General features: G+C 48.7%; 2 protein-coding genes across 6 annotated transcripts in view; one reads left to right on the top strand and one right to left on the bottom strand.

Moving 5' to 3' along the window:
* Window positions 1-12281, bottom strand: part of EWSR1 (EWS RNA binding protein 1) — a 40896-nt gene extending 28615 nt beyond the window's left edge. For 2 of the 4 annotated variants that reach the window (XR_005589495.1, XM_039504783.1), the window contains exons 1-3: window positions 12078-12281; window positions 4376-4412; window positions 4040-4091 (exon numbers count right to left, since the gene is read on the bottom strand). Coding sequence is in view for 3 of the 4 variants with exons in the window: in XM_039504783.1 (XP_039360717.1) it covers window positions 4040-4091; window positions 4376-4412; window positions 12078-12090 (102 nt within the window). In the remaining variant the exon portion in view is untranslated. The remainder of the gene's footprint in view (window positions 1-4039; window positions 4092-4375; window positions 4413-12077) is intronic. The other 2 variants (XM_039504781.1, XM_039504782.1) reach the window with 2 other exon arrangements.
* Window positions 12282-18920: 6639 nt separating this feature from the next.
* Window positions 18921-26851, top strand: RHBDD3 (rhomboid domain containing 3). Of its 2 annotated transcripts, XM_039505216.1 has the most exons (6): window positions 19051-19190; window positions 20646-20922; window positions 21384-21773; window positions 23613-23778; window positions 24236-24589; window positions 25362-26851. In XM_039505216.1, the coding sequence occupies exons 2-6, from the start codon at window positions 20769-20771 to the stop codon at window positions 25567-25569; spliced, it is 1272 nt and encodes a 423-aa protein (XP_039361150.1). In that variant the 5' UTR covers window positions 19051-19190; window positions 20646-20768; the 3' UTR covers window positions 25570-26851. The 2 variants fall into 2 exon arrangements, with proteins under 2 accessions (XP_039361151.1, XP_039361150.1); XM_039505217.1 differs by lacking the exon at window positions 20646-20922 and having other exon boundaries at window positions 18921-19190.
* The last annotated feature ends 20 nt before the right edge of the window (window positions 26852-26871 follow it).

Below are 26871 nucleotides of genomic sequence, written 5' to 3'. Positions count from 1 at the left end.
TACATAACTTTATCCACATACATAATCCCAGGCTTCCTACAGACTTTGACAGGTGTACTCACATGTTTAAAGTTAATCATATGTGTATGCAGCCTGAGGAGCTAAAAAACCATACTTTTTATTAAAACTTTTCTTAGTGGAATAAAATCTTTGACCCTTCAAACCAAAATTCCTTCAGTGTTAACTGTGAAATGTTACTTAGGCTTTCAAAGCATTAACAAAATTGTTGTGAACATTTTCAAAAGTAGGAGCCTAAACTCATATCTAGGTACTTGAGGGCATGATTTTCAAAAGCACCTAAGGAGGCTTATTACACCAGCTGAGCTAGCCTACCTCCAGTATCATCCTGGGAAACACACAAACTACAGAGTGATTAGCAGCACATGATATGTCTATACTGCAGCTGGGTCTGTGCCTCTGAGCCTGGGTAGCCAGACTCAGGCTAGCTCCACTTAAACTAGCATGCTAAAAATAGCAGTATGGACATTGCAGCATGCGTGGCAACTCAGGCTGCGGCTAGCAACCCAAGCCCAAGCCTGGCTGACCCCATGGGTCTGAGGTCAGGTAACTAGTCTGAGTCACTGACCATGCTGCAACAGACACACTGCTATTTTTAGCATGCTAGCTCAAGTGAGTCTGTCTACTTGGGCTGGGAGCTGTAGTGTAGATACCCACAGAGTGATTGTTCTAGTACAGTGATTAGATTAGCAGTTGAGTTGCTGTAACTGGAGCTGCTGCACCCCCACTGAATTACTAGCTAGAGCTTCAAACACTCTCCTTCACCTACCCAAGCTTAAAGCACCACATCCCTCATGCTAGAGGTGTGTGTGAACAAGATCTGCGCATGGGTGAGGAGCAAAGCTCAAGTTATATCTCACGCTAAAAATGCAGTGAAGACAAGCCTGATGTGACTTAGGACCACATGTCTCATTGACTTCAAATTGCAAACCCTAAAGGAGGATAGCCTATTCACAGTGAAAGCATTTTAAGCTTTCTTGACTTGTGGAAAGTTCAGTAGATCAGAAGTTGAGGAAAGGCTGCAAGTGTAACATGCACTATTTGCCTATAAATTTGGGTTGTGTTGTTCTCACAGACAGGGTCTTAGTGAGCCCTTGGTCTTCTCTTTTTCAACACAGATGAACATTTTAAGTGTGAAACTTCTCAGAAGAAAAAAAAATCTACGTAAAATCTGAAATTCTAACAATTAGAAAAACTAAAGAAAAGTACAAAACATCCACTATAGCAGGGGTCGGCAACCTTTCAGAAGCGGTGTGCCGAGTCTTCATTTATTCACTCGAATTTAAGGTTTCGTGTGCCAGTAATACATTTTAATGTTTTTAGAAGGTTTCCTTCTAGAAGTCTATAATATATAACTAAACTATTGTTGTATGTAAAATAAATAAGGTTTTAAAAATGTTTAAGAAGCTTCATTTAAAAATTAAATTAAAGTGAAGAGCCCCCCCCCGGACCGGTGGCCAGGACCCGGGCAGTGTAAGTGCCACTGAAAATCAGCTTGTGTGCCATAGGTTGCCTACCCCTGCACTATAGCATACTGGTGGCTTGACTAATGTGAATCTGTTATTTTGTTGTTGTTTGGGGGCAAAGGAGTTATCTGTATGGATACTCTATCTCAGAATATTGGACGTCCAGAAGATTGGATGTCCCTCTAAGCTCTTAAGCATGATTCAATCCTTCCATGAAAATATGTAAGGCACAGTCCAATATGATGGCTCAATGTTTGAGGCTTTCCAGATTCATAGCGGAGTTAAGCTAGACTGTGTACTTGCCCCACTCTGGGATGATCTTCTCCCTGCTACTGAAACTAGCTTTTGGCTCCTCAACTGAGGGAATCTACTTGCACACAAGATCTGATGGAAAGCTGTTCAATCTTGCAAGACTCAGATCTAAAACCAAGACTCAGGAGGCCCTTATCCAACACCTTCTCTTTGCTAATGATGCAGCAGTGACAACTCACACAGAAGCGCATCTTCAAAGCCTAATGGACAGTTTTTCCAAAGCCTGCCTGACTTCAGGCTTACTATAAGCCTAAAAAAGACTAAATGTGCCAAGGAGTTGAGGAAGCAGCCTCCATTAAGAACTATGAACTTGAAGCAGTGAATGAGTTCACATACCTGGGGTTCACTCTCACAGTCAACCTTTCACTTGAAACAGAACTCAACATCCGGATTGGAAAAGCTGCCACAACAATATCTAGACTGAACAAGAGGGTATGGCAAAACAACAAACTCACAGAACACGCAAAGATGTGTGTATCATGTGTGTATCAGCACATTTTTGTATGTAAGCGAGACATGGACCTTGTACTCTCTTCAGGAAAAGAGGCTGAACAGCTTTCATATGTGTTGCCTTCATCAAATCTTTGGAATCTTCTGGAGGGACAGTCACAAACACTGAGGTGCTCAAACAGGCCAGCATACAAACACTTCCCAAACAGACACTTCCGTTGGCTTGGGCATGTGTGCTGAATGATGGGCACATCCCAAAGGGCACCCTCTACAGCGAATTGGCATTAGGAAAAAGACCCAAAGGACATCCAAAATTGCATTTCAAGGATGTGTGCAAGCGAGACCTCAAAGAAATGGACATGGATGTGGACAAATGGGAAGATCACACTCAAGTCTGCAGCCTTTGGAAACAAGAGCTTAACAAAGGTCTCCGGAGTTGCGAGAGGAAGCAGTCCAGCTTAACAGAGGAGGAAAGAGCTTGCAGAAGGCAGAGCCCAAAGGGCTTAAATGTGACAGATGTGGCAGAGATTGTTTCTCTTGAGTGGGTCTCTTCAGCCACCCTCATGGCTGCCATAAAACCAACTGAGTAAATTCTTTACCTTTCAGGGGCGCATACCCATGGTCTCTCGAGACTGAAGGATGCCTATTACTCTACCTCAGGGATTCTCAAACTTCATTGCACTGCAACCCCCTTCTGAGAACAAAAATTACTACATGACCCCAGGAGGCCGAGCCCTGCCAAAGCCAAAGCCCCACCACCCCGGGCAGGAGGACCAAGGCCAAAGGGCTTCAGCCCCAGGTGAGGGGGCTTATAACCTCAGTCCCACCATCCAGGGCTGAAGCCCTTGTGCTTCGGCTTCAGCCCTGGGCAGCGGGGCTCGGGCTTTGGCCCCAGGAAGAGGGGCTCTGGCTTTGGCTCCAGCAAGTCTAATGCCAGCCCTAGCGACCCTATTAAAATGGTGTCACAACCCACATTGGGGTCCTGACCCACAGTTTGAGAACTGCTATATCTAGTTCTAAAGTCATTTTTCATCAATACAATTATGTAAACAAAACTTAAATTAGTGTGTAGGTCACTGATTAAGGAGGCCCAAACGCAAAGATTGTATTTCTCTGGCAACAGTTGGTACCTTATTGCTGTAGAGTAAGGCATGCAGCTCCCTGGAAAGTGAAGCTATCAAATGATGCTAGCAGAAACACAGAAACCTAAACTAGAGTTTTAGAAGGAAACTCAGTATTCCTTTAAAATGCATTTGATGTTTGTGTCTACATAATCTGGATCCTTAAGATTTTTTTTTAAACCCAAACATTTTAGTTTCCTTTTGATGGCCATCAGCCTGAAATCTAGTCAATTTCAAGCGTTAACAATTGTTTCTGGTATAATACCTGTACCTAAAGTCTATTCTCTTCCCATTCCATCCAATGACCGCTGCAATTTTGCAAATTACATTTCCCTACTTTAACAGGTTTCTCTCTCCTGCACTGCTGAATTAAATATTCACAAACAGGGAAACTGTTAAATACACGCCAATAATTATTTTCTCTCAATTCTCTCAGTTACAGCAGTAGGCTAAGAAATTCTTAACAGTAAGTGAACAGTTCCAGATTTTATGGTTGATGTCCCTTTAAGGAAGGCTTCTACGCAATCTAAAATGTTATCAGAAAACTTTCCAACATATTTCACATTAAAGCTCAGTCTTTTTCTTTGGTTATTTAATGGCTGGTCAAGTCTGGCTTAGTTTACTGGTAGACACGTGACTCAGTAGCTGTTATGAAAATGCCCCATGTTTTACCTGGGTCGTCTGTGCATATCCTTGAGCTGGCTGAGCTGCATAAGCACTGTAGCTATAAAAAGAATGTAATTAAATTTTAAAATGCAGATATACACTATTGAATTGTGTAGTATATACTTTACACAAACATTTTCAATGTTCCCAAACTATTTTTGTTGTTCTTGGTAACAGAATATAAAAAGTCTAATTTAAAGAAAACAGTAGAATCCATCTTTTATTTAGAAATCTAAACACACACACAAGCTAAGAAATACAACACTATATACCTAATCTTCACTAAAGAGGAAGCTATTGTATGCCTTTAAAAACACAAATGGAGACTATAATGTTACTTACCCTTGCTGGGCTGCAGCTTGGCTATAGGTACTATAGTCTGCAGGAAAGAAATAAGAGTAAGAACGTTGACAAAGACAGCTAATAAAATTAATGGTATAAGAGTGTAGTTGCCAGCATTTCTTCCAGCTGCTTGGAAGAGGAGAAACCATTATAAACAACCAGAAACCAGTGTTTCAAAGATGCTAAAAATAAACGCATTTATTAGGCATTTTGGTTTGGAAGCAAAAACTTTCCCTTTGTTACCTGCTGCTTCCAGCTATCTTGGATTACCCTATTTTAATTTGTCACCTTGGATGGCACCCAGCTACCGAAGCAGCAGGGTTTTTTGTTTTTGTTTTTTTAAAGAAACACTATGCCTGACCCCTTTAAGACAAGGTCAGTTTCAGGAGGCTTTGCTCCAAACTATTTAAAATTGAAGAAGCTAAAATAAGGCCGTGCTCCTTGCATTTTGACTTTAAAAGGCCAAAAATGAATCACTGGAAGATCACTTAAAAGTTTGTGTCAAAATCCAAGATATTCAGTTGGCAATGAGTTTTTATATTCCCACCCACCCCGTCCCCTTGATCAAAGACAATGCTATATTTTAGATTATTATAGATCATAAATGCAAAGCCTCACTGAAAGTTATGAAGTGTTTTTAGTTGCCTTTCAGACATCTAGAACAAGTGGTAGCAGAAGTTCCTCAACTGGTCAAGGCCTTAGTCACCAAACAAATTACTACTTTTGAATGCTTCCAGGGTAAGGGAAGTGTGATTAACAGAGTATGGAAAGATCGGACATTGTTCAAACTCTCTGTATCTATGCATTCTCTAAATTAGTGTTTCTCAACAACTGGTCCCTGAGATCTCCCAGACACAATCAGAAAGGCAGCAAGCTGGTCTCTGGTATCAAAAAAGTTGAGAAACAGCTACAATCGCTCAGGCTAAGGCATCTAATTTAGTTGAAAGCAGTTTGGGACCAGATATTGCTACAATTTTCTTGCAAAAATTCAAGTAGTCCCAAATGGGAACAAATGTATATATTTTTATTTTGACAATACCTCAGGGTTAGCTAGTATAGGCAAGAAAACTGAAGTAAAAAAACCTAAGGAGTCTGGCTGACAACTGCTGAATTCAAGGATCTGCTTTAATTCTTTCATTTATCTTTCTAGCTTCTAATAACTGAAATGTGTGTGGCACTGAATAAACAATGGTTCAATATAAAAACGTCGTATTTTTATTAAAAGCAGCAAAGAATCCTGTGGCACCTTATAGACTAACAGATGTATTGGAGCATGAGCTTTCGTGGGTGAATACCCACTTCGTCAGATGCATGTAGGGGAAATTTCCAGAGGCAGGTATAAATATGCAAGCAAGAATCAGGCTAGAGATAACAAGGTTAGTTCAATCAGGGAGGATGAGGCCCTCTTCTAGCAGTTGAGGTGTGAACACCAAGGGAGAAACTGGTTCTGTAGTTGGCTAGCCATTCACAGTCTTTGTTTAATCCTGAGCTTATGGTGTCAAATTTGCAGATGAACTGAAGCTCAGCAGTTTCTCTTTGAAAAGAGTATTTTTATTGTATATCAGTGGCTCACATTTCTTAAAGCTGAGGACTCCTCAGCAACACAATTTTCAGATCTCTGCTTCCGACCCCTTCACCTCGTTCACATATAATGCTGATTAAAATCAATCATATGGGTTTTTTCCCCTCCCATTTCAATCTTGGTGCTGCTGTTGGGGGATTCAGGCACTGGTTGGGATTTTGAGGGGGAGTGCATTAGAAAGGAAGTTGCAGTGGCTTGGATGATAACTTCTGACCAGACTGCACACTATTTTGAACTTTGCAGTAGGAAGAAATAAAGTTATTGTATTGGGAATGGAGGGTCATGGGGTAGAGAGTCTACGCAAATTTATTTTTAGATTAAACACCTGCCATTTGATGCCATTCAGAATCAAATGTGTTAAATTGCTCTTCTAAAAATCCAAGCTCCTGAGATCCCTCACACAAATTAGACTACATTCTAGCATTACTTTTGTTTTTTCTAAATATTTTTACATTCAACATTTTTTTAAATTTACAACTTGCTACGTCCAATTCTTTGACTCTGCCTTTTATAGATGTTTAAAGTGTGCCCATTCCCAGCTCAGATGCATGATCATTTCAGTCTTTAAAATATTCATTTAACAAAATAGTTAAAGTTGACCTAAAATGAGCAACACAATTTGTTTCTTTCACACCACTTTCTTTCATACCTTGCATTGCTTTCCTTCATCTCAGTGTTCATCATGTCCTTTCCTATTTCTTGCTACACCTTTACCTCGATATAACACGAATTCAGATATAACGCAGTAAAGCGGTGCTCGGGGGGGGGGGGAGTGGCGCTGCGCACTCCGGTGGATCAAAGCAAGTTCAATATAATGCAGTTTCACCTATAATGCGGTAAGATTTTTTGGCCCCCGAGGACAACGTTATATCGGGGTAGAGATGTGTTTACTTCTTAACTTCCTTCCTTTCCTTCCAGGTTTGCTCCACCTTATCTTATTCCTAACCAACTCTCCCTCCCCCTCCTTCCTCATTCCCCTTATTTTCTATATACAGTATCTATCAACTCCCCCATCCATTCCTCTGTCCACCACGCACTCCCACAATCTGTTCCTATCCCCATCCTCATCTTCCCAGTTTCAGTCCTCCTTTTGCTGCCGTTCTGCTTCATTGAACACACTCAACACTTCTGAGACCATTTCTTGCAGCTGGGGAGCATATGTACATATGGCCACCACTTATGTGCTGAGATGAGACAGGTGAGTCCCCAGCTCTGCTTCCTCTTGCTCAGGGGTTCTCAAACTGGGGGTCGGACCCCTCAGGGGGTCACGAGGTTATTACATGGGGGGTTGCAAGCTGTCAACCTCCACCTCAAACCCCGCTTGTCTTCAGCATTTATAATGGTGTTAAATATATTTAAAAGTGTGCTTAATTTATTAGGGGGTTTCACTCAGAGGCTTGCTGTGTGAAAGGGGTCACCAGTAAAACAGTTTGAGACCCACTGCTCTTGCTGCTCAGTGGCAGGACATTGGCAAGCAAATTCCTACACCCACAACAATGAGCTGAGCCTCAGAAACGGCCCCAAATTTGAGCATCTTTACTATGCAATCTTCAGTTACTTGTAACACTTATTTTTCCCCTCATCTCCCCTTTTATTTCCTCTAAACAACCTAAGATAGTGTTTTTACTATTAGGACTCTAATCAGTTTAATTAAATACATTATGAAATCTGTATTTAACTTCCCTTTTCTAATGTGCTTGAGTGGACTAGTGAACATTTTAAATAAGAAATATTTTGGTTAATTGTTATAACAAGGGATCCTAGCTTTCCGTTATATAAAAAAATTCAAGTAAAAAACCCAGTGTTTTCTTAGCCACATTATACAGTGGAACCCCGTTTGTCCGATCTCATTGGGACTGGGGCCAGATCGGATAAGCAAAAATTCAGATAATCTGGAAAATGGGCAAAGAGCTTCAGCCTCAGCCACCAAGGTCTCCCACTGACAGCTCAAGCCCTGCTGCCTGGGCCTGAAGCTTTTTGCCCATTCTCCGGATTATCCAGATTTTTGCTTTTCCAGTGTAGCCCCAGTCCCAATTAGATCAGATAAATGGGGTTCCACCATAGTTAATATACGCTTGCATTTTTTCATAAAAATGTAAAAAATAAAAATTTGCTGTAAAAATGCAAATTCCACATTTTTCCATAGCAAATGGATTTCTGGGATCCCTGGTTATAACATTTCAAAAACTCATTTCAATGGGACTTGAATCTTCAGCCCTCTTCTGTTTCACGAGGCTCGACAATGCAATGGTGTAGCACTAATACAGCAGCTCCTAAAGAAAAAACATCCCCCTTTAGGGAATGGCAAGACAGGCACATTTTTTTAAACCATTTTGACAATTTCACTCACACATGTTTCTTTAGTCATTAGATCTTTAGGTTGATAAGCCCAAAGTTTGACCTATTTATAATTTTTTGCAACGCTCATGTACAATTGCGTCTTCTTCCAAAGAAATGCTTCACTGGTTTTCTCCAAAGAAAAAAGTTATCTGCCAGAAACTAAGTGAAAAGCACCCATAAAAGATCTTAGTACACATGGAGGAAAGTAAATCATTAAACACTAAATTTAAAAATAAAAAATATGAATCAAACTAACTTTTCAGTACTGCAAGTTTTCTAGCAGAGTGCACCAATTAAATAAAGGTCAGGAACCCTTGATTTAAATCAATGTGGGGTGTTTTTGTCATGTTTTGCATTTGCACTTTAGTTAGTTTCCTGGTTGATTCCCATTGATTGGTAATCACTAAAATATGTAGATTTGCAACTAACTTACACTACAAGTGGTGCTTTTTTTGCTAGCAAGGAGGATACATTACAGCTATACACATTTATTTAACCAATTATCTAGATTAATTTTTAATCAGATGATTGTTTGCTTATGATTTGTGCCAAGTGGTATTTGAATGAAATTAAAATTAAATCAGGAGTGCACAAACCCAGCACTTTTTATTAAATAAAACTACCTTAAATGTGCTGGATAAATAAAAAAAATTCAAAACACGGTTTACATTTAAAACTGGTTAGTGAACTGATTATTTGATTACCACATTCTTCAAAATTTTAGAACTAGAAGATCGCATCCTATTACATACTTTTTATTCAGATTAAACATGTACTGCTTAATATTTTTTAGTTTAAATTATTTTAATAGATTATAATAAATTTAAGACAACATAGGTTGTCAATTTCAAAGATAATTGTAAATGTTTATTTAAAAAAACAAACCTGTACTTAATTAAAGAAATCTTTTTTTTTTTTTTTTTTAAAGCATGGATTTTTATCCACCCTGTTTTCTGGTGTTAAAGCTCTAGAAATCTGTTTAAATACCTTCACTGTACAGATTTTTAAAGATAAGCTGCAAGAATCACTGTGTTCAAATTAAAGGCGTACTGGAGCAGATTTAGGCTTCTCTGTTGTGTCCTTTCGTAAGACAAAGAGGACCCTTGGTGAGTAAAGAAATACTGTCTAAGTTTTGTATATAAATACTATGGTGTTGCTCTGGTGCCAGAAAGGCTACCAAACAAACCACAATATAACAGGTCCTTAGTTACACCACAATTCCACTGTTTAGCGTAGATGGACTCTTAACCATACTCCCAAACAGCGAAAACACCTTTGTCTGTACCAGGCTCTATCACAGTCCCAGAAAAAGTTAATCTACTATCTATCCTATACAACTGAAACATAATGTAACCAGATATATTCATCACAGGATCTCATGACATATCTGTTGGCCAAATATTAGTCTGCTTATCTTTTCACTGCTATATAAACCACATCCCACAATGAGGCTCAATAAACATTTACCAAAGACAATTTTTGCAGTTTAGCCTGCCTATGTGGACAAGATGCTTTAGAACGATATTAGCCCAAAGCATATTTTAAAATAAACTTCAAGTACTGAGTCCTAATGTGGAGAGGGACTGTAATGATGAAATAATAATAAGATGGATTTCATTATTATTTCCCACTCTACTCCTATAGAAAACTTGAGCTTCGGTAGTTAAAGTTGTATTTCCTTAAAAAATCCTAGGCATTTTGTATTACACAATTACTGAATGTATTACATGACTAACAAGTAGAACAGAACTACAGTTCCTCCATTTTGATACACAATTTTCAATAGAGGCACTTTTGCTTTTACTCCTACCAAATACTCAATCCTAATTGTTCTGTGATCCCAGCTGATGCTGATGAAAACCTGCTGATATGCTAACTCTATATTCAAATGTGTACTTTGCAAAAGATCTTTAGTCATGTAATTATATTAACAAAACTGCTATTCAGCACCTCTTTTTGCTTACATGGGGATGTAAATACTTGTAGATATACACCCTAAAACTCAAGACAACTGTTTCTAGATCTTGGAATTTTAACGCTTTGGTGTAATCACTTACTCCTTGGTCTGAAAGATGGGCAAAGATCAGTCTCTCTTCAGGGCAATTAATCTGATATTAAGCCAGAAAGAGAAAGCACTATATTAGCACTAACCGTCAACCCCTAATTTAAGATAATTTTCATGATCTACTATCAAGTATGAATATATGCTTTAAGAACATCTATGCAGGTGGGGCATTTGCCATCAAAAAATGACAAGTGTACAGAATAATTAGTGATTTTAGAGGGGCAATAATGGGAGAACTGTTCTCCCACCCTTTCAGATCATCTCCTCTTAAACCAGCAGCTGCTGTGTATTGTTCAGTAAATTTTGAACAATACACAAGAGGATATTAATGTAAAGGTTACTTAAGAATGCACTGACTGTGACAGACAACAATACAAGATGGGACTTGTAATGAATAATCTAATACCTTGCAAGTTTTGTACCAACAACAGCATGCTCTCATTCCTTAGCCAATTTTCTATATTTTAAAGACATCCTTCAAAAATAATGTTAAAACTGCTTTAAAGTACTAGAGGTGGTGTGGTTTTTGCGTTGTGTTTTGGTGCAAAATGGGATATACAGATTAGGTAACAGATGTTGAAGTATACAGGTGTTCTCATTTTTGGCAATAAGCATGCAGAGCAGTTAAATCTGAAAGAGTTAAAAGAAAAGACATCTCATGATGAGTAAAGATTTTCTAGGAAACTAATTGTCTAGTGAGCCCCAACCTTCATTACCACACCACAGTCCAAACCTTCAATGGTAAATGCCTTTTAACATAACATCCATTTTACAACTCCAGCCTCAACAGGAGAGAGGCTTTCATCATAATCAGCACACTTCTACTGAACACTGAAGTTCTCATCAGTTTTTAGGCTTATGAAAATGAGCCACGTCTCCTTCAGGAACCTGTTAACTGTCCATTTCGTTTTGCTTTGATGAATACAACACACCAGAGCCCTGGAAAGATTAGCCCAGCTTTTCAAAGGCATTTAGATGCCAGAGGCCTAAATATTTGTATAAGCCTGGCCCTAAACGCGCGGGTGGCAGCGCCCAGGAGCTCACTGTGGGCCAGTCCCCACAGGGGGCTGAAGACAGGGGAGCTGCCAGGGAGGAGGCCCCAAGGCGGAGCTGGACAAGTGGATGCCGCGGCCCCACGCACTGGCTCCCTGCTTCAGCCTCCGCCATTTGCCGCCACCCGCGGCCCTTCCCTCGGGCGGCTCCATTGTGTGAGCGCGGGGCAGGCGAGGCCGAGTGTCTGGCCAGCCCCACGCAGCCCCCTGGGGAGATGGAGGCGGCTGCGGGAGGACAACCCGGGCCGGGCGCTGGCAGGCGGCTCTGCCCGGCGGGCCCGGGAAGCGGATCCCCCGCGCTGGGTCCCGAGCGGGGCAGGCCCAGTAGCCGGGCCCCGAGCGGGGCAGGCCGCGTGGCCGGGCCTGGGCAGACCGCGCCGCCCGTTTGAACGTCACACAATGGGAGCGGCGCCCGCCCCGCCCGCCCTAACCGACCCTCCCGTCACACGCGGCCCGGAGAAGCTTCCAGAACCCCCGGCCCGGCCTTCCCGGGAAGCGTCTGGCGGGGCCGGGCCTCTGCCGCTGCCGCCGCCTCCGCCTGCCCCAGGCCCAGGCCCAGGCCCAGCCCCATCCGCCCCGCGCCATCCCCGCGCCGGGCGGCCTCTCCGCCGCGGCTGGGGGTCGGACCGGCCCGAGTCTCTCTATCGCCGCCCCCCGCCTCACCCGTCGACGCCATTTTCTCGCTTGTTCCTCCTCGTTCTCTCAACGTCCGTCTGGTCGCTCCGCCGCGCGCTCATGCGCAGCCTTTCCAACCTCGGCTCCTACCACTCCGAATGGGAGGGGGGGCTAACTCCATTTCCCCTCCCCACCGTCTCGCCTAATCCCAACTCCCCTCCGCACGGAGACTCTCCCCCAGTCAGGGAGCAAATACCCGTCGGGAGCCTGGCAAGGGAGGAGACAGGGACCACGGAGATTTATTTCTAGGCATTGCTCCCCTTTGGGGTGGCGAATGGTTCAGTCCACCCCAGTTAGGGATCGTCGTTCAAGAGACACTCTAGGGAAACGCAGAATAGGCCTCAGAGGTTGGGGGAGGGACTGGGAGCCCAGACTCGTGGGGGATGGGAATTACGTTGCCGGGTGCCGCACATGGGGGGGATGCCGGGACGGGGGAGAGCTGCCATCACAGATTGTACTTATTGAAATGACCCACATACACGAGTCAGATCTTGGCTAAAATCCCATTACACAGCCTGCAGTGCATTGTGTGATGTCATTGTGTCGTCACATGTAGCTGTGGGGAGTTGGTATGAGGTCAACACTGGGAGCAGTGGGGTGCTGGTGTGATGTCATCTCATGGAGTCATAGCATGTTGCTGTGATGTCAATGCACAGAGCTGCAGGGAACTCACTGAGTGAGTTGGCACAATGTTAATACATAGAATTGTGCAGTGATGTTTTGACACAGCATCTTAATGGTGGCCTTCTGTGTGATGCAACATCATCACAGGTTATAGATGTTTCATAGGCTTTGAAAGTGATTTGGGGAGCTGTGACGCAGCAGGCCCAAACTCTGTAGCGGAGCTAGGTTCAAAAGGGCTAGTGGAAGGGACAGACTGGGGCAGGAGCTGAATGGCAGTGGGAGCAGGGCCACATGGGGACAGGGGGAGGTGAGTGGCTGAGTGAGGGTGCAGAGACACATGGGGATGGGGAAGAGAGTGCAGGTAAACATGGAGATGAGGGAGAAGGGGTGACTGAGTGGGGGTGCAGGAACACACAGGGATGGGGCAGATGAGCCTGACAGAATGGGAGATGCTAGAGTCAGCTAGGGTCTGTATGGGGGAGGCTCCCCAACTCCCTAACTGTCCTCCCCCCATAAAAAAACCTGTTCCATACCTCCCACCCATACCCAACAACCCTCCAGATTCACTCCCAGGCTCCTGCCCAGCAATTACTTCCCTCTCCCTGAGCTCCTTCATTACCCCTGACTCCCCCAAGCCTTTGCACTGCTTCTGAGGGGGGCAGGAAATACAGTTCTCTATTGTAGTTTAAATGAATTATTACTCCACGTTCTGTATTAATATGCCTAATAAGGTATCTATTTGTCAAAAGACATGTCCTGAATCTTTTTTGTTGTCTGTATTGTTACAGACATACTGTACTTGCTGACAGGTATTTTGAAATAAATTACCAAAATAATTGAAACTGGCATGATTATATTGTGTTATTTTGACAAAATATGCAGAATTTTTACTTTTTGGCACAGAATTCCCCCCAGAGGAAAGGTTATAAGGAAAAATGCATTTGTCTGAAAATGTTCACCCGGCTCTAATCGAGTCACATAACTAGCTTTCCCCACTCCTTGTCATTTGCCCCCCAGTCATCTAGCTTCCCACATGGGTAAACACGGAGAACACAAGCAGCCTCTCCTAGGACAATGAAAACTAGAACCAGCACAGCGTAGCAGGTGAGAGCAGCAAGAACTGGACTGGGGGTGGACGTGAGCATATGCTTTATCTCCATTTTGCATGAGTTGCCATCTTGTGCTTCAGAGCCTCAGCTTTCACCCAAAAAGAAAAAGCAAGTCTGTGTCCTTTACAGTTGTAAAGAAACCCGTCAGCGGTGCCTGGAGGGTACCGGACGGACACAGTGATATCTGCCTGGTGCTGTAGAGAGCCTGAAACCAGAGCTGTGCGAGGTGTGAACTGCCGTGTTCCTCTCAATGGCATGGTAGCGCGGAGGATTACAGGTTACCTATTCCGAGGCTGTTAGCTGTTTCACTGCTGATCAGAGAAAGGAGACGGAGGAACTGCACAATCTCCTTTGAGTGACAGCTCAGTTTGGCACTGGGAAAGGGGGCGCTTGGCATTTATTTTTCTTCCAGTGGAGAAAGAACCACGTTCAAGGAGCCCAGCTGAGCCTCACTGCAGGGGAGCCTGTCCATCCCCACAAAGGCCAGCAGAGTCCATGGGTGTAGCTGGACCCCACCCATCAGAAGCCTGGCTTGAGAAGTGCTGCGGAGGCCAGCCGAGTGTGCATAGTCACACGCTGAACAATCGGACTCAGTCGAGCATGAGGCATTTCATGTGATAGTCACATATCCCCCCCCTCCCCCCGTGGCATGCCTGCAGCCCAGGTTTCATGGGCTGGGCTGCAGGAATGACCTGCAATTGCAGCTCAGTGGCCTCTCTCTTACTGCACCCCCTGCTGGATCTGAGCAGGGAAGGAGCAGCCAAGAAGAGGCAGGAAGAGAAGGTGGGGGGCTCAGTGCAGGCCCCAGCTCCTCCCCCCAGCTGCCAGCCAGCCCCTCCTCACCAACCAGCTCCACAGCCTACCATCCCTCCCAGCTGCCCCCAACACTCGGACACAAACTCTCAGCTCTCACAAAGCCCCCATCTTCCTCCGACGTCTCCCAAAGCCACCTCCACAGCTATCTCCTCCACACACCAAGCTGTCTCTAGCTTCTTCCCCAAGCTATCCAGCTCCCCCCGCCCCCGGCACTCCACAAACCTAGTCCTGCCAGCTCTCCTCAGCCAGCTCCTCTACTGCTTTCCTTGCACACCACCCAGCAATCCCCTCTTCCTGTATCTCTACCACAAGCTTTCCCTACAAATCCAGTTCCTCCAGCCAGCCAATCCTCTGACAGCCACTGTCATCTTCCACCCCGATACACCCCAAATTCAGCTCCCAAGATTCTCACCACTCAGATACACCCCAGACACTTCAGCACCCATTCAGCTGCCACATCACCCAAGTTTTGTGCAGCTCTGTGCCCTATTCCCTGCTACTGCTCGAAATGGGATATATTGACCTTATGCCAAAGCTAATAGTCATGCCCAAATTATATGAAAATCATGTAGTGAGCTAAGTGATATATGTGCAAATTTGCATAACATCTCTGTGGCAGGGCACTGCTAGGAAAGCCCTTAATCAGCTCTTGCCACCCCAGCACTAATCGGGGGAATGGTTTGGGGTTGGGTAAATAGCCAGCCCTTGCCTGGGAAGCACCTGCACCTGCCAGCCTTATTAGCAGATGCTAAAGGCAGTGAGGAAGTGGAAGAGAAGGGGGCAGAAACCTGGAGGGAAAGGTCAGGCTCAGAGGGAGGAAATTGCCCACCAGTCTGTTGCTGGTCAGGCCAGTGTGAGGCCAAGCCATGTAAATAGCGGGAAACCAGTGGTGGGAACAGATACCAAATAAAGAGCACAGGTGTTGCACCAGGTTGCAGTGTCCCTGAGTCTTCAAGGAACAGTGCCTTGGGGCTGAATCCAATGGGGCACGGTGTGCACCCCATTACAATGTCACAAGAGTACAGCCATAGGAATATACTACTGACCACCTGACCGGGCTGGTGATGGTGACTGTGAAATGTCAGGCAGGTTAGAGAGGGTATGAAAATAGTTGAAATCCCCCATTATTATTGTGTTTTCTGTCCCCATATTAATTGGGCTCCTGTCACCTCAGGATGGGATGCAGAGACATCATCAATGACTGCTTCTTGGAGCATAGTCCTGGAACCCACAGGAGAGAGGCAATTCTTGATTTAGTCCTAAGTGGAGCACAGAATCTGGTTCAAGAGATGAATGTAGCTGAACTGCTTGGTAATAGCGACCATCATGTAATTAAATTTAACATCCCTGTGAGGAGGAAATACTAACGAAGCCCACCACAGTAGCATTTCAGTTCAGAAAGGGGAATTGCACAAAAATGAGGAAGCAAGTAAAACAGAAATTAAAAGGAAGAGTCACAAGAGTGAAATGCCTACAAGCTGCATGGGAAAAAATGTAAAACTCCATAATAAAGACTCAAATTAAATGTATTTCCTAAATTAAAAAGAATAGTAAAGAGGACCAAAAATGCCACCGTGGCTAAACAACAGAGTAAAAGAAGCAGCGAGAGGCAAAAAGGCATCCTTTAAAATCTGGAAGTCAGATCCTACTGAAGAACATAGAAAGGAGCATAAACTCGGGCAAATCACGTTTAAATGTATAATTAGGCTAAAAAAAAGAGTTTCAGTCTTTTTTGCTAGCTGCTCTTCAAACTAACAGCTAAACTCATTTTAAGTACATCAGAAAGAGGAAGCCTGTGAAACAATCAGTCGGGCCACTCGACAACTGAGGTGCTAAAGGAGCACTCATGGAAGCCAAGGCCATTGTGGAGAAGCTCAATTAATTCTTTGCATTCCTCTTCAACGTAGAGGATGTGAAGGAGATTCCCAAACCTGAGCCATTCGTTTTAGGTGACAAATCTGAGGGACTGTCCCAGTCTGAGGTGTCATTAGAGGAGGGTTTGGAACACATTGATAAATTACACAGTAATAAGTCACCAGGACCAGACGGTATCACCCAAGAGTTCTGAAGGAACTCAACTGTGCAATTGCAGAACTACCGTACTAACTGTGCTGTGTAACCTAGCATTTAAATCAGCTTCTGTACCAGATGACTGGAGGATAACTAATGTGACACCACTTTTTAAAAAGGCTCCAGAGGTGAACATGGCAATCACAGGCCAGTAAGCGTAATTTGAGTACCGGCAAATTGGTTGAAACTAAGAACAAAATTGTCAGACGCATAGATGAACCCATTTGTTGGGGAAGAGTCAACATGGCATTTGTAAAGGGAAATCGTGCACCACCAATCTATTAGAATTCTTTCAGGGGATCAACAAGCATGTTGTCAAGGGTGATCCAGTGTACTCGGACTTTCAGAAAGCCTTTGGCAAAGTCCTTCCCCGAAAGCTTGGTCTACACTACAGAATTAGGTTGACATAACACAACTTCCAACAACCTAACTATGCCACTGTCTACACTTCAGCGTTGCTCCCGGTGATGTAAGTCACCCACTACATTAACCTAATAACACCAGCTCTGCAAGAGGCATAGCACTTAGGTCAGTGTATCTGGGCGGCTCAGTGTATGTGTAGATTCAACATTACTTACATCAACTCAGAGGATGGAGATGGATGGCAGGAGAGAGATCATTTGATCATTGCCTGTTCCTTTCTTATGTTCTTATGTTCTTATGTTCTTATCACCCGTTGTCTGTCAGCCTCACGCAGGGCTCCCTGCTGGAGCCTCCCAGTGCCCCACACCTGTCCTGGTGACCATGCTCACTGCCAACAGAGAGCGGAGTGTGGACATGAACTGAAGTGACTGTATGTTGATTAGATCAACTTAATTTTGTAGTGTAGACAAGGCCAAAGGCTCTTAAGCAAAGTAAGCAGCCACGGGATAAGAAGAAAGGTCCTCTGGATCAGTAACTGATTGAAAGACAGGAAACAAAGGGTAAGAATAACCGGTCAGTTTTCAGAATCGAGAGAGCTAAATAGTGGAGTACCCTAAGGACCTGTACAGGGACCAGTGCTGTTCAACATACTGATAAATGAGCTGGAAAAGGGGTGAATAGTGAGGTGGACCACGATAGAGAATACGAAACTACTCAAGATAGGTTAGTCCAAAGCTGATTGGGAAGAGTTACATGCTTTGGGTGTCCCTAAGATGCTGGGACTGGCTGACGGGATGCCCTGTTCTGTTCATTCCCTCTGAAGCATCTGCCATCAGCTGCTGTCAGAAGACAAGACACCGGGCTACTGAACCACTGGGCTGACCTTGTGTGGCCTTTCCTATGTTCTTACATGCAGCTGCACAAAACTCGGCAGCTATGACCATCCCCACAACCCACTGACTCCTTTTGGCAGCTCAGCGGGGTGGGGCATGGCTTGTAGGCAGAGCTTTCAGATGGCGCCAGCAACAACCATGCTGAATTGCTGGGCCTCATTCCCCTTGTGTCCCATTTGAACCCACGCAAACAGCTTGTCGCACGTCCACACACGCCTGGGAGCTGCCGGTGCTGAGCCCTTTAAAGAAGCTGCTCCTGCTGATGAAATTCAGAGGTGCTGAGCACCCACATCTCCCATTGATTTCAATGAGGCGACTAAGCACCTCTGCATCTCGGACCCCTAGTATTATGCATCATGGGCCTACAACGTCCAAGTCCGTTGGGCCCCACGGTTGTGTTTTGTGTCACAAAATCCAATGGCAACAGAAATATTTTATTCGATTAAAAATAAATGAAGAAAATGGCACATTGCAAGCCCAGCTCAGAGCCAAGGTCCTGCCTGACAAGAGCTAGGATCCAGTGCTGCTTTAGAGGAGGGTGTAAGAACCTGGGGGTAGCAGAGGTGGGGCAATCTGCCCCTGCCCTGGTCTGTGGCACTGAGGCATTGAGCTCTGAAGCATGAGTTTTGCTATCTCTCCACAGCGTTGTGGGTTAGATCCTCCCCTGCAGTGTCTGCAGCCCAAACGCAGCAGGCGGCTCAGTGCCACCTGGAAGCAAAAGGGACTCGAAAGAGAACTTTTCCCTGTCAGGTGCAAACGGGGAACAAGCAGCAGAGGCCAGAGCAGTCGGTTTCCTTTACAAATCCTTCCAGCTCTCAGCCGCCTGGGGAGGGAGATTTGCCATGGGAAACGCTCTGATTGTTTAAGCAGCCGGCCTAGCGCACACCTCCAGAGTCCCAGGCCAGAGGGGCTGGTTGTGATCATCCAGCCTGACCTCTGTCCTGTTCAGCCCAGGCCAGAGCCTGCCCCCAGTAACTCCCAGAGCACGTCTAGCTGAGATGCTCCTTTTCATCTCAAGGGTTCAACTTTCTTGACGCTCCCTGGCTGGCCAAGCACTGTGCAGAGATGAAAGTGCCTAGCAGAGGAGCATGGCAAAATGGCTGTGTGGTGTCCCTGTCTCCCCTCTTGGGCCAGGGTGAGGCCACGCCGCCTCCTCCCCTGCCCCGGAGCCTGCCGGAAGGAGCTGAGCCGCGGCCCCAGCCAAGTTTTCAGAGCAGCCTGGAGAGGTAGGAAGCGCTGAGCTTTGCTTTGCTGCACCAGCGCTAACCTCGGTGCAGAGCGAAGAGCAGCACGCGGCAATGTGGGCACCCCTCCCCCCAGGCCCAAATACAGGTGTTCCCTTTATGTCCCCCCTGGGTGCATGGGCCCTCAGGGACACCATCCTGCAGGCCGAGAACCCACGGACCCAGACTTGAGTGCCTCCCATATGCCCCTTGCAGCAGCAGCCGGAGCTGGGGAACCCAGGCCAGGAGTTACTGTTTGGGGAAGGTTTCAGGGGTACCCATATTAGTCTGTTTCAGCAAAAACAAGGAGGAGTCCTTCTGGCACCTTGGAGACTAACAGATTTATTTGGGCATCAGCCTTCGTGGGTAAAAAACCTCACTTCTTCAGATGCCTGGAGTGGAAAATACAGGAGCAGGTATAAATACATGAAAAGATGGGAGTTGCCTTGCCAAGTGTGAGGTCAGTCTAACCAGACAATTCAATTAACAGCAGGATACCAAGGGAGGAAAAATAACTTTTGAAGTGGTAAGAGAGTGGCCCATTTCAGACAGTTGACAAGAAGGGGTGAGTAACAGTAGGGGGAAATTAAGTTTAGGTTTTGTAATGACCCAACCACTCCCAGTCTTTATTCAGGCCTAATGTGACGGTGTCCAGTTTGCAAATTAATTCCAGTTCTGCAGTTTCATGTTGGAATCTGTTTTTGAAGTTTGTTGTTGAAGAATTGCCACTTTTAGGTCTGTTATTGACTGATCTCCCTGGTCACAGGGCACAGACCAGCTCATGAGCGGCAGGGTTTGCAACACAAGGCTTCAGAAACAGCTGCCACCTGCTGTCTTGTGTTTGAGGCCAGCTGTGCAGTTCTCCTGCCCCCTAGGGCAGTGTGCACAGTGGGAGGCCAAGCCGGCTGTGGGTTGGCTGCCTCGGGGTCCCTGTTATGTAGCACGAGTGGCTCTCGTCTGTGCTTTTGTCTCGCACAGCTCCAAGCACCTTGCAGGCTGGTAGGTGCTGTGAGGGATCACAGTTCACACCTCGCTGCAGGGCCCCACAGGAAACCAGTAGCCCTGATCCTGAACCTCAGCTCTGTACAGAGTCACATGGCTGCATGGCACTCTCATCTGCCTGCAGCTCCCGTGGGTGCTGGGTATGGGGATCAAAGGGGCAGGGCACCCTGCTCCCCTCCTGTAGCAGCACTGGGTGCCAGAGTGCAGCCTGCCAGACACAGGGCTCCGAGAGGGCAGCTCATGTATTAGGGGCCAGGGTGAAGTTTGGGCAAGATTGAGGCTCCTTGTTTCCTTGTGTATTGGGCCTCAGGGGACACACTGGGATGCCCTGGTCAGAGCTCTCTGCTTCCCCATAAAACGGATCCCGGTGGGCTGCCCTCACCTGGGGACACCCTCATTGCCCTCATACAGTTTGCTTGTGTATTTGGGAGACTCAGTCCCCCCTTCTCCCCACAGACAGTCCCCGAGTGCTGCGAACTTCCCAGGCCCTGGTTGCTTCTGCCTGCCTTGCTGAGTCCCCCGAAATCCAGGGTCCCTCCAAGAGGCCCATGGTGTAGCTGGCTCTCCCCTCGCAAGGTGATGTTGCCCAGGAGGCGCCTAACATGGATGTGGGGACTGGAGGGCCCCCCACTTGCTTCCGTTACTCTAATGCTGCTTCTTGGCATCATTTGGCTGCTGGGGGGTTGCGAGAATCTGTCCTTAGCGCCGGCACTGCTGTTCAGACACTTCCAAGGTGGGTACCTGTCCTGCCCCCGCCCCTGCCTCTGCCCCCGCCCCCTCCTCTCGGCCACCCCTCAGGACGTAGCCTTGCTGCAGGGCTCTCATTCCTGATGCCTGGAGGTTTAACAGGCCACTGGTGGGAGACTGGAGCCTCCCACTGGGAGAAGAGGTTCCCTGGCTATTTCCCGCGTGCTGGCTGTGTGGAGCTGAGAGTGACACGGGCAGCTCCAGTGTAGGCATGTCTTCCGAGGGGCTGGGTGGGCAGGCAGAGGCCAGGAGGGGCTGTCAGCGTGCTGGGACATGATACCAATGGCAGGGCAGCAGCTGTCGCGTAGAGGAGAAGAGGACCGGACCGGACTGGACCTGGGCAGCCCAGGCCTGTGCTGAGTCTTTCCCCAGCCCTGGGCTCCCTTAGAAGGATGGTAAATACAGGGAGTCCCATGTTAACAGGTCATCCCTTGCTCTTCTCCCCAGTGTATCGCCTGGCAACCTACTGCCTGTGCCACACGGACCCCTCTCTCCTGCTCCTCAACTTGCTGCTCTTCCCTGTGCTGGGCTGGCGCCAGGAGCGCCTCCAGGGCACCCTTCGCTACCTCCACGCCTCCCTGCTCAGCGCGGTGACCTCGGCTCTGCTCTACCTCGTCCTGGCTGGGCTCTGGGCGCCTGCCCCCGATGCTGCCAGCGGCTACACTCCGGTCCACCTGGCCATGCTGGGGCGCCATCTGGCACTGAGGAGCAGGGCTGGGGCCTCGGGGCAGGTTTGTGCTGGGGCCCTGCCCTGGCTGCTGCTCGCGTTCAGCCAGCTTCTCTCCCCCGGGTGCCCCTTCCTCCTCCACCTGAGTGGTGCGCTCACAGGGCTGGCCTGTATCCTCTGTGTGATGGGCCTCGCCAGCCTGGCACGGGAGCGACTGGGCCCTGAAGAGGGGCACTGGTGTCCCCACAGATGCTGCAAGCCGGTGTGATCACCTCTGGAATGGGGTCCCCAGGGAAGGGGAGGGTGCCCCTGGATAGGGCTCCTGTGAACAATCCTGCCCTGGGACTCCACAGGGCTTTGACACCCCTAGATATTAGGGGCCTCAGTCCCTGGAAGTGCACCAGCCCTTAAAGCCCCTGCTCTCCTGACCATAGTTCAACCCCAGCCATCGTCAGATCGGTGTGTCACGTCCCTCCCAGGCCCGCTGTCAGTGCCCCAAGTGAGTCCACTTCTGCTCTAGCTGGTAGGAGAAGGGATCCTAACTAAGGGCCTCTGCTTCCTCCACCAGCGGCCTCACCCCACTCCTCAGGGGCGCTAGGGCCTGCTTGCTAGGCAGCTTCCTATCAATCTGTGTCCCAGCCTCATCGGCAGCCACCCCCCTGCCTGGGCTGCAGCCTCCTAGCCCCACTGTTGCAGGTCAGCTAATTAGCCAGAGCTGGGGAGGTAGTGACTGGCCCTAGTGACAGTGGCCGAGGGGGGTTTATATGCTCCATCACAGGGCCAATGGAGCCAGTGGGTGCAGCCTGTAGCAGCTGTGCCAAAGTCAGCGGGGACAAGGCAAGTATCACACGCGGAGCTGGCATCCAGGAGGTTTGCAAAGCACGTGTATTTTAGGTGCCATGGTGGCAGCGGGGACAGCAAGTAGCAGAGCAGTGTCCACTAAAGCATCCCCCCTGCCCCCCAAGCCTGGCTGCAGACTCAGAAGAGGGACACAGGTTGCATTCAGAAGGAGTCTTCACAAACAGAAAGGCAAGAAACTGGGGAATATTCCACCCAGCCTCCCTCAGATGTGACTCCACGGAAGTCAGTGGTGTGGGAGTGTCTGCCTGGGGTCACAATTCAGCCATTAATTCTTTTAAATGAAAGATAAGATTGTGGAGAAAACAGTCCACTCCACAGGAAAATAGCTAACGTCCCAGATTGCCTGTTCTGGAGATGGGATATGGGATATGGAACCTAGTTTGGATGCTGCCCCGGCTGGGAGGGAGTGAAAGTCCTTCCCATCTGATAGCTTTTCAGTGGCCCATGTGAAAGACGTTTGATGGGTCTCAGTCCAGCTCTTAGGGGATAGGTGTTCCCACATCACAGAAACCACCATGCCAGCAACCACTAATTGACCTCTTGTCTGAGCTGTAGAGGCTGGATTCTTCCTTCCCATCTCTCAGGTCAGGGCAGAGGCACATTGCTGGTTGGGAAGCTGGCACTGAGAGTATATTTTTATTAGCTTAGGGGTTTGGTCTCCAAGGTTGGTGTTCCACCAGCACTAATCACGCCGTAATATCTCACAGCCCCCAGAAGCTTGGTGATCTGGGAGCCTGTGCGCAATCCCACGCCTCTTTAGCACTGAGTGCCTGGCATCCATTGCACGGCCTCAGACACTCTCCTTCCCGCGAGCTTTCCCAGGTGCCCATCTCTGGCTCATGCTCGCAGACCTTGGCACGATCTGATGTACACACTGATCGTAAACTAACCATCCCGGGGTTTGTGGTTACTCCAGAGGATTTTGCCCAGCTGAGGGCAGCATTATTAGGCACCTGAGCTCTGCCTCTGATGTGGTTAAAGCAAGAGCCAGTCACAGCTGCCGTCATCTTTATGGAGACTACAGATCCCAACATGCCTTGCAGACCCCTGGGTTATTTGGCTTCTAGCTAGCCAGGCTGGGGCCCAGGAAGCGTCTCCAGCCGGGGCCAGCAGCAGATGTTTTCCTTGACCAGAGGAACTGGTGGCAGATTGGTCCAGGGTCTTGTCGTGGCTGGAGCTATCGGAGAGGCGCCTGGAAGTGCTACATGATGGGGCTGTCTGCAGGACACTGGCGAGAAGTGGCTTCGTCCGCTTTATCCCGTGCCCAAGAGCGGGGATCCTTCCCACTAGCCATGCGGCCAGCACCAGGGGCAGGTACATGAGGCGAGAGACACCATCAGCTCATGGCCCCTGGCTCTCCCCCTGTGCCCCCAGGCGGGCCTGGTGACCCCTGGTTACCACCATTCATCTCCCTCCCTGACTGCCTGGCAGAGACCTAGCTGGAGAGGGCAAGGAGGGAGGCCGTGGTGTGGGTCACCCACTAGCGACCCCTCTGCTCTAGTGCCGCATAGCAAAGAGTCCTAGGGATGGGATGTGGGGTGGGGGCTGACCCAGAACCTCCTCCCCCAGACACAGGGAGTCTCCTGAATCACTGCTTTAGGGTCTGGCATCGCCAGCATGAGAAACACGTCCCTGCTAGAGTCACGGGGCACTCCCCCCCCCAGCCCCATTCCATTGGGGGCCACCCTGACTGCCCTCTGTGATGGGCCGGGAGGCTGCTCCCTCCCCCTGTTTGTTTGGACTCCCCTCTAATTCCTTCCTTGATTCCCAGGTCTCCAGGACTCTCTGCCCCCCCAGCCCAGCAGTGCTTCTCGGGGGGCCTTTCAGACCAGTCCTTGGCCGTGGCACCTGCCTCTCCCTGGGCTGCTGAAAGACCAGGGTGCTGGCAGAGCTCTGGGATGCCATACCCGTCTGTCCCTCTGGCTCGCTTCCCAGATCTCCATGGGAGCCCTTCCCCCTGGGACAGCCCCAGCCTGCACTCTGGGGCATCACTCTTGGGCCTGGGAGAGGTCCTGCTGGATGAGCAGCTGCTGCTGGCCGGGATCCAGGCCTCCCTGAGGGACGCCAGCCTGGAGGCTGCCGTGGGCGGAGTGCAGCTTTCCAAATCCTCTGTCTCCTCTCTGCGGTAAGGGGCATGGCAGGGTGCGGGAAGGGGATGGAGGGGGAGGCGCCCCTGGTGACCAGTGTGAACCAGAGGCCACTTGGCTTCTAACCCAGAACCAGATTGGGGGGCTCTTTGGGCAGCACCCACCAAGCCTGAGAGCGTAGTGTGGGCTGCCCTCTGGCTCCCTCCCATCTCTGCCGGGCTGCAGGTCTTGGTACAGCTTCTTCATGCTCCATGGCTCCCGCCGCCAAGGTCCTCTCATGCTGACCTGGACGGATTGGGCTAGCTCAGCCCTGCTGAGTGACAGGTACAGGCAGAGCATTGCACACGAGGAACTGTGGAGTCTACGGGCCACCTGATGGGCTGGGAGGCTGCTATCTGCGCCATTGCATGTGTGTTTGCTGGGGATGGACCCTGCGGGAGTGTGGGCAGCCCACCGGCAACCATACAGCCATCCCCATCAAACAGGCCCGAGTTCTCCCCACCTGCCCCTGCTTTCCCTGCCCGGCCCTGTGTCTCCACCCACAGTCCAAAGATTTCTTCAAAAAAGAACTAGGTAAGTTCATGGAGGATCGGCCCAGCAATGGCTATTGGGCAGGGATGGTGACCCTAGCCTCTGGTTGCCAGAAGCTGGGAATGGGTGACAAAATCACTTGATGATTCCCTGTTCTGTTCATTCCCTGTGGGGCACCTGGCATTGGCCAGTGTCTGTAGACAGGATACTGGGCTGGATGGACCTTTGGCCTGACCCAGTCTGGCTGTTCTTATGGCCTCTCTCCCTCTCGCTCCCCAGGCTGCAGCAGCTGGAGAGGATGGGCTTCCCCACGGAGCAGGCGGTGGTGGCACTGGCAGCCACGGGCCGAGTGGAGGGGGCCATCTCACTGCTTATTGGAGGCCAGGTCGGGGACGAAGCCGTGGTGACGTTGGAGAGCAGGCCAGTCTGCCATGAGCATCTGCTTCCCACAGAGCAAGCCGTACCGTGCTTTCCCACCACAGAATAAAGGGCCCCAGTGATTAACGGCGGAAATAACGGCCCCAAGCTGAACCATTGGGTTTGAGATCACCAGGCCCTGAGGGAAGGAAGAGAGCAAAGCCCATTACCGGAAGCACCATGAGCTCGGGGGCCTGCACCCTCTGTCCCAAGATGGGGGAGTCCTGTAGGGCTCAGCTCCAGGCCTGGGCTCCATGGGGAATGGTTGCATGAGAGGATGGGGAAGCAGGAGCAGGGGAGGCAGGTGCTGAGCTGGGTGCTGCAGGGAGGAAGAGCAGTTGCATGACTGAAGCATGGCTCAGGCTGTGCAGAGGAGTCACTTGCAGCATGGTGCCTCCTACCTTCTCCATCCCTCCCCTCGTGCCAGCCCCCATGGGCTCCAGCCTCTCGTTTTCTGCCTGACCCATCCCTTCCTTGGTAAGGCCGTGCTAAATTTTAACTTGAGTTAGCAGCCAGGTTAGTACTGGCCATTCTGGGCCTCCCAAATATTTGTTCCAGGGCACAAGCCTCTCTGATTTAGGCTGGGATTCAGGCTGTCCTGGAACTGACATTTAGGGAGCGTCCATGCTAGCATGGGCAAATATATTTGCTAATTGGTGACTGAGTGACTGGTGTTAGAAAGCACCAGTGTAGACAGATCCTGTCACTAGCTGGGGCGGGGGGGGTGAGGCCAGCACTGGGGGCAGCACAGACGAACACAGCCCAGGGAACTCCAGGTTTAATGCCACTGCTGGGTGCAGGGGATGCTAGAAAACAGGCCAGATCCATGCTTGTGTCTGCTGGAGCCTAAACTCTGCCACACGTTGTGTCATCCCAGGCAGTCCCGTGGCATTCGGGGTGCAGGGTTATGTCACCAGCAGTCTGGGAATCCTACACAGTCCGTAACCGTGACATTTCCCCAAAGTGCCGGCTGCCCTGGAAAGCAGAAGGGAGGGCTAGCCAGGGAAAGGTGCCTGCCAGCTCCCATCCCATTGCCTGAAGGTGGTACCTGCTTTCTCTGCCTGCCCTCTGGCTGGCTTTACCAAGGTGTTGGCTCCTGGACCCACCAGCTGCCTACATGGGATTCACCTGGAGACTGCCAGCATCATGCTCCTGCAGCTACTTTCCAGCCTTGCTCTGGCTTGCCACAGGCTCTGAGCCAGGGGCTGTGAGAGCCAGCGAGCCCTGCCCCCATTGCTAGGGGTGCCTGCTGCCTGGCCAGCCGGATGTGCCCGCCTGGGGAGCTGACCTGTGGACCCGGGGAAGTGACCTGTCGCTGTTCTTTGCTGGAGAAATAAAGTTTCACCAAACCCTGGGGAGGCTGCTGGCTGCT

Source organism: Mauremys reevesii, linkage group 18, assembly GCF_016161935.1.
Source record: "Mauremys reevesii isolate NIE-2019 linkage group 18, ASM1616193v1, whole genome shotgun sequence".
In the NCBI taxonomy this organism is placed as follows: domain Eukaryota; kingdom Metazoa; phylum Chordata; order Testudines; family Geoemydidae; genus Mauremys; species Mauremys reevesii.
Note: the sequence above shows the minus strand (reverse complement) of the source record. Positions and strands in the feature narration are given on the sequence as shown.

Excerpts from the sequence above, each read along its gene's own strand:
- RHBDD3 (XM_039505216.1), top strand. The coding sequence starts at position 20,769 with ATGTTGCCCAGGAGGCGCCTAACATGGATGTGGGGACTGGAGGGCCCC. Across the intron at positions 20,923-21,383 it reads GCTGTTCAGACACTTCCAAG|TGTATCGCCTGGCAACCTAC; the intron begins GTGGGTACCTGT and ends TCTTCTCCCCAG. Across the intron at positions 23,779-24,235 it reads GCGGCCAGCACCAGGGGCAG|GTCTCCAGGACTCTCTGCCC; the intron begins GTACATGAGGCG and ends CTTGATTCCCAG.